Source organism: Lontra canadensis, unplaced genomic scaffold (assembly GCF_010015895.1).
Source record: "Lontra canadensis isolate GAN:19392208 unplaced genomic scaffold, GSC_riverotter_1.0 scaffold1, whole genome shotgun sequence".
Taxonomy (NCBI): domain Eukaryota; kingdom Metazoa; phylum Chordata; class Mammalia; order Carnivora; family Mustelidae; genus Lontra; species Lontra canadensis.
Window position 1 is genome coordinate 48,151,627 of NW_022630995.1, and position 8,062 is coordinate 48,159,688.

Here is an 8,062-nt window from a genome sequence, read left to right on the forward strand (position 1 = left end):
AAATTTAGAAAGTACTTGTAGTACTGCCAGATAGTGTTTATCTTGACCACTTAAAATTGCCATTTTGTTACCCTAAAGAGTATTCTCTTTAGGGGTTATGAGTTCTGAACTTTAGAACCTCAGAAAAGCTATACTTCAGATCAGAGTATGCAAATCAGCTGCCCTTTTCAAGGGCCCCCTTTCTTACTGTCTCAGTGTGGACATTTCCATTGCGTTTCAGCTCCGTACGTTGCACCAGCATAAGCGAGGATGCCTCTAAAGCATACTTTCTTCTCTTTGTGTTATCTCCTGAAGATACTTGGTTGGTGCTTTGTTTTAAATGTCAGTAAGTTCAGATGGATACTTATTCTCATTCTACATGGGTTAATGACTTTTACACATCAGTTCTTTAATTTAAAAGATCCATTTTACTACCTCACCTGCCCACCCATCCTTTCTGAAATGTGGCTGCATTTTGTAACGAGCAGACACTGATTAATATATGTTGTTCCTTTGAAAAGCAATTAAGATGTTGTATGTTACAATTGGTAGAATCCTAGAACTAAGGAGAAAAGAGTGTGCCAAAGATTAATGTATATTACAGAAGCTGCAGAAGGATTAACATAGTTCCGATTTTAAGATTCCCTCCCTCCGCCCCCCATTTCACAGTAACCCTCTTAGGTTTATTTATCAAAAGGCCTATGAAGTAAATGATGAAGTTTTCCATTGTGACTCTCCAGGACATAAAAATGTCACTGTATAATATTTTATATTATGCTGCAGTTTGAGCTCTTTGCTTAAATGAGCAAACAGTGGATTGGTTGGAAGCTTGTCAAGGATTCATCAGTAGAGAAATAGCCCTTTGGTAATAAATACATGCAGTGAAATTATTTGAAGTGTTTAGCTTTGTTTATTAATAATAGTAAGACTTGCTTATTAAACATGAGTGGGGATTCCAGAATCCTTATAAACTATATCACTTGTATTTTTTTTTTTTACTTTTATAGTCTAGCTCTTTAGTTTTTTATTCCAGTTTTTATTTTAATTCTAGTTAGTTGGCATATAGTATTATATTAGTTTCAGATGTTCAGTAAAGGGATACATTCATCCCTGTGTTTATAGCAGCAGTATTTTATAATAGTCAACATATAGAAGCAGCCCAAGTGTCCATTGATTGATAAATGGGTAAAGATGACATGGAGGTGTGTGTGTATAGGGGAATATTACTCAGCCATAAAAAAGAATGAATTCTTGGTATTTTCAGTGATAAGGACAGAGCTAGAGAGTATAATGCGAAGTGAAATAAGTCAGAGAAAGACAAGTACCATATGATTTCACTCACTTGGAATTTAAGAAAACAAGCAAAAGGAAAAAATAAGATAGGATCAAATCGAGAAACCGACTCTTAATTATAGAGAACAGCATGATGGTTACCAGAGGCGAGGGGGCAGAGGGAGGAGTTAAAAAAAAATAGGTGGTTGGGATTAAGGAGTGCTTTACCACTTATATTTTAAATCTTGTTTGTCCTCCATTAAAAGGCACGTGGGTTGCAGTGAAACTTTTAAATATTTAGCTCTAGATTTGTGCTCTAGCTCAGAAGTAGTTAAATAAAAATTATGTAGTAGTCATTTGAATTCAGTTTTACGACTTCTAAATTATATTTGGTAATCTTAATCTAAGTCTGTCCTTCTTTGAAAATGAGGAAGACATGACATTTTATCACATTCCCTCAACCCATCTTTGTCTGTTAGACTATATGAGAAACAACCAGGTGGGTGTTAATGGGTGATGTAACTTCATCAAAAATACTTTATTCAAAATCACAAAATCCAGTAGCCAGAAACCTTAGTGCTATTTCTAATTTTGAACTTCACTATAGATTTTTAGGAAAGTTGATAACATTGTGGTTCTTTTATAACACTGATGTGTCTAATTCTCCTTTCTATATTACTTATTTTATTCTTAGTAATGATTTTTCTTTTTAATTAGATGATATACCTATATGGATAATTCACATCCCCTCTTTTTTCCCCTCCCTCCAACTTTGTAGATCATGAATCGGTTCAGTGGTGTTATGACAACTTCATTAACTACAGGTCCCTGATGTCAGCAGATAATGTACGCCAGCAGCTATCACGAATTATGGACAGATTTAATTTGCCTCGTCGAAGTACTGACTTTACAAGCAGGGACTATTATATTAATATAAGAAAAGCTTTGGTTACTGGGTATTTTATGCAGGTATGTGGCTAATACATGCATGCGTGTATAATTAAATGTTTATATAATAGTGTTTGCTTTCTATAACAGCCCTTTAAATCTACTTAAACAAGTTAAAGAATGTCTTTGAATATTGATTTTAATTGTTATGTCCGGATTTTGGACTGAACTAATAATATACCAAGAAATTTTGTGTGTCTAAAAAAATGAGTGACAGATTAACTCATTAAATGACAAAGTTAGTAATCCATTTATGTAGAAATTGTTTTGGAATTACTCTTTAATTAGCAGTCTTTTTTTTTTTTTTTTTTTAAGATTTTATTTATTTGACAGAGAGAGAGATCACAAGTAGGCAGAGAGACAGAGAGAGATGAGAAGCAGTCTCCCTGCTGAGCAGAGAGCCCGATGCGAGACTTGATCCCAGGCGCCTGGGATCATGACCTGAGCTGAAGGCAGAGGCTTAACCCACTGAGCCACCCAGGTGCCCCTTAAGGGATTTTAAACAAATTATGTTTAAAAACTCATTCCCTGGTGGTAAAATTGAAAACAATCAATCCATTACTTGTGATTGGATTGATTTTTTTTTTTTTAAAGATTTTATTTATTTATTTGCCAGAGAGAGAGAGGGAGAGCGAGCACAGGCAGACAGAATGGCAGGCAGAGGGAGAAGTAGGCTCCCTGCCGAGCAAGGAGCCCGATGTGGGACTCGATCCCAGGACGCTGGGATCATGACCTGAGCCCAAGGCAGCTGCTCAACCAACTGAGCCACCCAGGCGTCCCTGATTGGATTGATTTTAATCATCACTTCTGTTTCCTGTTTGTTCATTCTCTATTTTGGCTATGTCTGTTAAGCAAGATGTGGCCTGCCTCAAACAGTATAGATTTCTGCTTCTGTAAAAGTTAAACTTGGTTAGAAACAGGGCATCCAGTATAGTACCTGGCATCTAAATAGGTGCTTAGTAATTATTTATTGAAGGAAATGGAGTTCATTTTTCTGTTCTTTATTAATAATTCTTCATTTCTGTCATTCATACACATTCTTCATATTACTATAATTCTAGAATTGGAAAAGGCATATCATCATCTGTTTCAGTGTTAGCTAATTAAATGGTAGATAAGTTCCACCAGTTGATGTGTTTGATTATAGATAGAATAAATGGAGGCAAGAAGCACGTGCACCTTTCTCTGCTCCATTCTTGTTATATTTTCTTTGTAGACTACCTTTTGCTTTATTTTTCCATCTTAATCACGAATGTTCCAGTAATTGTTCATCTAATACACAGTTGCCCCCTGGCACTAAGGATCCCACTCTAGATAGATTAAGGCAAGAAGGACTAGATAGTGTATATATAAGGCTCCACGGGCCCATTAGGTCACTGTTCAAACTGCTTAGCCCTGCCTGCCCTCGCAGTGCAGATGTGGCCATGGGCAAATCCACATCCATGTGTTCCAGTGAAACTTTATTTATGGACCCTGAAATTCAGATTACATGATTTTCATTGGTTACCAAGTACTGTTCTTTTGTTGTTGTCCCCGCCCCCCAATTCTTTAAAGACAGATGGACCATTTTTGGCTGATAGACCTTAACAAATGCAGACAATGAGTTGGATTTGGCATGCAGTAATTTGCTGATCCCCTGCTTTATAAGACAGTGATAAAAATAATGAATACAAAGCAAAAGTTGAGGCCTGCCTGTTCTAATTGTATAGGTGGCTTTATACCACTTTTGCTTTATAAGTAGCACATCAAGAGCATTGTATTAATTTACTGGATTTTGGTTTCAGGTGGCACATTTAGAACGAACAGGGCATTACTTAACTGTGAAAGATAACCAGGTGGTTCAGTTGCATCCCTCTACTGTTCTTGACCACAAGCCTGAATGGGTGCTTTATAATGAGTTTGTTCTTACAACAAAGAATTACATCCGGACGTGTACAGATATCAAGCCAGAATGGTAAGTACCACCCTTTGTTCTAACAGTTTTTGTTAGCATTTTTGCTCAGAATGGAATCTGACTTTGTTGCACTAGTCCTATCCTGGAACTTAATGTTCTTTCTCATCAGCTCAGGATATGTGCTCCCATGTTTAGGTATGGGGCCTTGATCTGATAGTATGTTTGATCTCTTAGAATCTTTGCTTTGCTAAGAGGATGGTGGGATTGTTGGTATGGGCATGGGCAGGATTTGAAGCCAAATATAAAATTATAGTTGACTAGCTTCAGGAGTGTCCTAGGAGCTATTTTGTTGTGATCAATTCAAGTGTCCTGGTACTGTACTTGAAACAGTCTTTTATCATTAGCTCTGAACTATTTATATGTTGATGCTTTAAAGAGAGTCAGTAAGCAAACATAAAAACTACATGTCTTGTTGTATCTTAGCATATTTGATTTGTAGATTGTTATAGGAACTGATTGTGTTATTTTAAGCAAAATTACCACCACTCCCCTTTTGTATGTCTGGTTTTTGGTTTGGTTGGTTGGTTGGTTTACCAGAATCCATTCTGTAACTTACCATAGGAGATGTCAGCCAAGAATGGTGGGACTGAAAGCACTAATTTTAGTTGCTGTTACTTGCTAGATATTGTGAGGCTTCTTTCCTGCACAGATTTATGACTTTTGACACTTGTGTAGGACATTACCATTTTATCTTAAATTCTTTGTTGAGAAAAAATTGTATGGCTAAACATTAAAAAAGATTCAAGTGAATTCTTTGGGGTGTAGATCTATATTTATGGTTAGTAAACTTTGAGAAGATACAATCATTTGAATGCAAAGATATTTCTCATATAGAACCTGTACTACTATAACCTTGGTTGGTCAAAATAGTGTTCTAGAGTGAAGAAATTAAGACCTTATTTTAATAACTTTATGTTAATGTGAGAAAGGTTTTTGAAAGGATTTGTCTTGAGCTTTTTTTTTTTTTTTTAAAGTTATGGAAAGTCCAACATCAGAAAATTTTACAGCTTGTGAAAGTAATGCACTTCTAAAAGTAGTGTTTGTATGGATTAGGCGTTTGCAGTTGTAATGTTGATTTGGATTTGTAGATTTACCTTTGTTCATCAGTATATTAATGAGTAATTCCTATCCTGTTAGCAACTCTAGTCTTTAATTAAATGATAATTTGGTAATTTTTCCCCCCCCTTCTGGACAGGTTGGTGAAAATTGCCCCTCAATATTATGACATGAGCAATTTCCCACAGTGTGAAGCAAAGAGACAGTTGGACCGCATCATTGCCAAACTTCAATCCAAGGAATATTCACAGTACTGAATTCAGTGCTTAGAACTGAAGTTATTCAGAGGACAGCTTTAAAAGATGAATGAACTCAAAAGTTCAAGTTGTGCTCTTCACGTTGGTTCAATAATGGCCTTTATTTGAAAGCTTTTTAATTTTTCTTTACAGTAAATATTCCATTCTGATTTCATAAATTAAACATTTATGCCTCCCTTTTGTGTTGACACTGTAGCTCATACTGGAAAAGTCGATCAATGTTTTGCAGTTTATTGAAAGTAGTTCTATATATAACAATGTTATAAGCATTTCTTTAGAAATGGTTGAAAATGCTTCTAAAATGTGATTATCGACCATGGTATGCATGATCGTTGTAATTGTTGACATTCCTTTTAGAAGTTGTGAAATGTTACAACTTGTGCTTATGTAGACACAATCTTCTGTCTCAGTACAGAGGCACTGACTTCAATAAAGTCTATTTATACTAATTTCAGCCAAAGCACTTTGATATCTTTGTTCTAGTCTCTCTAAATATGGCTTCTTCTCAAGTGTGGGGCTTGTTTTTTAATTGTAAGTATACTATGATTTCGTATTTAGCATCTTTACACAAAGGCTACTGCTCCTTAGATAAAATGGTCATTAAAGCAATATTTTTAAGGTGATAGCATGGTACTTTGTTAATTAAACAAGGTGTGATCTAATGGGATAAAAGTGTGTGTTTTCATTCAAAATTGGCTCTCCAAGGACTGAATAACGAAAGAATAGCTTTCTCTTCGTCTTAAAGTTCATTTCATAAGGCTGATTTGTTACCACATTTTTAGCAGATCTTTTTATTATACTTAGAGAAACCTTCTCAACACCCTATCCTCTGAAACAGATGTTTATTTGTATTAAATTAATAGTAGGGAATGATGTTACACTGTAGATCTTAGAGTTGGATATTTTACACAGTGTACAAGAGTGATTAGTAAAGTGTGTTAAAATGTAAACTTGGCTTTCTGTTCCCTGTAACAGGTAGTAGACAAGTTAAAAACTTTTTTAACAGCAAATGAGGTGTTCGGTGTGATCCCTTAAGGGGCCTGTAATAAATCCGTTCCTTTCACTTGAAGAGTAAATACTGTACTCCTTAATTTCTGGACTCCCTTTTTCTATTCTTACCCACCACCCCATACACAAATATTTAAATGTTAAAGGAAATGTACAGGTGTTTTTAGTTAGAGTTTAAATATATTTTGTAGCATATATCTTATGTGCTTTAACGGAGTTAATTGAGCAAATTAAAGTTTTTCAGGCTAAATACTTTTTAGTATATAGGTAGCTGTTATTAAATTATGCTGGTGGCTTTTAAGAGTTAATACATTTCTCTAAGTGCCTGATGTTCTTCCCATGGGATAATGTACATGGTGAAATAATATTTAGGTTGCATTTAAATTGGTTAAAAATTTATCCCAGTTTAAGTATTGACAAATTATCTGCTAGAATATTTTTATGTTAAGAAAGTCTCGGCACTTGGTCAGACTGTTACTCCTAAGCAGGCAGCTTTTGCCAAAGTATTAAACGTTGCATTTTTTTTCCCAGTTGCATATTTTTATAATCTGACCATTACCTAGTTTTAAATAGATCTCAGTGTAGTGTATGTGTTGTTTAATCTTGTGCTTTTTAAAATTCTAAATTAGACCATTAGGTTTTCTTAAAGAGAAACTTAAGTTGCAGAGCTCTGATGTAAAGAAGGAAGTTTGGCATTGGCAGAGTTTCTAGGAACAGTGAGTACTCTTTCCGTCTTATAAGTGATGAGTGTGCACTGGGAGTGGCCATGGAAACAGTGGAGCAGGTTGAGCTCTTTGATTCCGTTGTCATGCCCACTGCACCATGGAGTTTTGTGAGGCTGGCCATATCTGACCAAAGCTTTGAGTCTTACGCACTGAAGTTTTTGGCAAAAGAATGGCTTTAAAATTTGTGTCCTCTAACCCCTTTTCCATAGGTTTGGCAGCAGAATACAGAAGCAGTTATAATTTCCCTTGTTTCCATAGGTGGTTAAAACTATCAAATGAATCCCCAGTGGTTCTGTAGAAGAAAATTAAATTTAAAGATTTTTCCATAATAATTCAGAAAATCTTACTGAAGATTTTTTCTGAAGAGGTCTCCTCACTTCTCAAAATAGTAGAGCTACTTTTTGTTGTGAATGTAGCATAAGAAAGGAAGGCCTTTGGCTATAAGTTGTAGAAATGAACACAACTTGGGGGAGTAGGACAGGATAACATACACTCTACAGTCAGTCCACTAAGCCACAGCCCTTACGAGTCATAAGTCCATATGACTTAGTCCTAGAACTTCAGGTTTGTAAGGTAACACAAACACCTTGAGATTCCCTTCTGAATAATTTTAATGGCCATCCTTTCTGCTCATACACGTTAAAGCAAACCATTACTTTCAAAGACATCTTAATAGTTCTGCTAGAAATGCTGAGCTGAAATTTTTCTTTCTGACTAATTGTTTCTAATTCTTGCTTCTAGAGCAAAGTTAGTTAAATAAGGATGTTTGTTTTACTGCACGATGCTATTTAGATACTTAACTGTCTTCTTCCTTTACCCTGATTTAGGCTGAATAGCCTGTTTTCCCCTCACCCTTCTCTTTG

At 35.5% G+C, this 8,062-nt stretch overlaps 1 protein-coding gene across 1 annotated transcript in view; it reads left to right on the forward strand.

Annotated features, from left to right (window-relative positions):
• Positions 1–5,926, forward strand: part of DHX15 (DEAH-box helicase 15) — a 56,507-nt gene extending 50,581 nt beyond the window's left edge. Inside the window, exons 12-14 of the mRNA XM_032854025.1 lie at positions 2,030–2,220; positions 3,984–4,153; positions 5,349–5,926. Of these exons, the coding sequence (XP_032709916.1) occupies positions 2,030–2,220; positions 3,984–4,153; positions 5,349–5,466 (479 nt within the window). The 3' untranslated portion in view covers positions 5,467–5,926. The remainder of the gene's footprint in view (positions 1–2,029; positions 2,221–3,983; positions 4,154–5,348) is intronic.
• Positions 5,927–8,062: the final 2,136 nt, after the last annotated feature.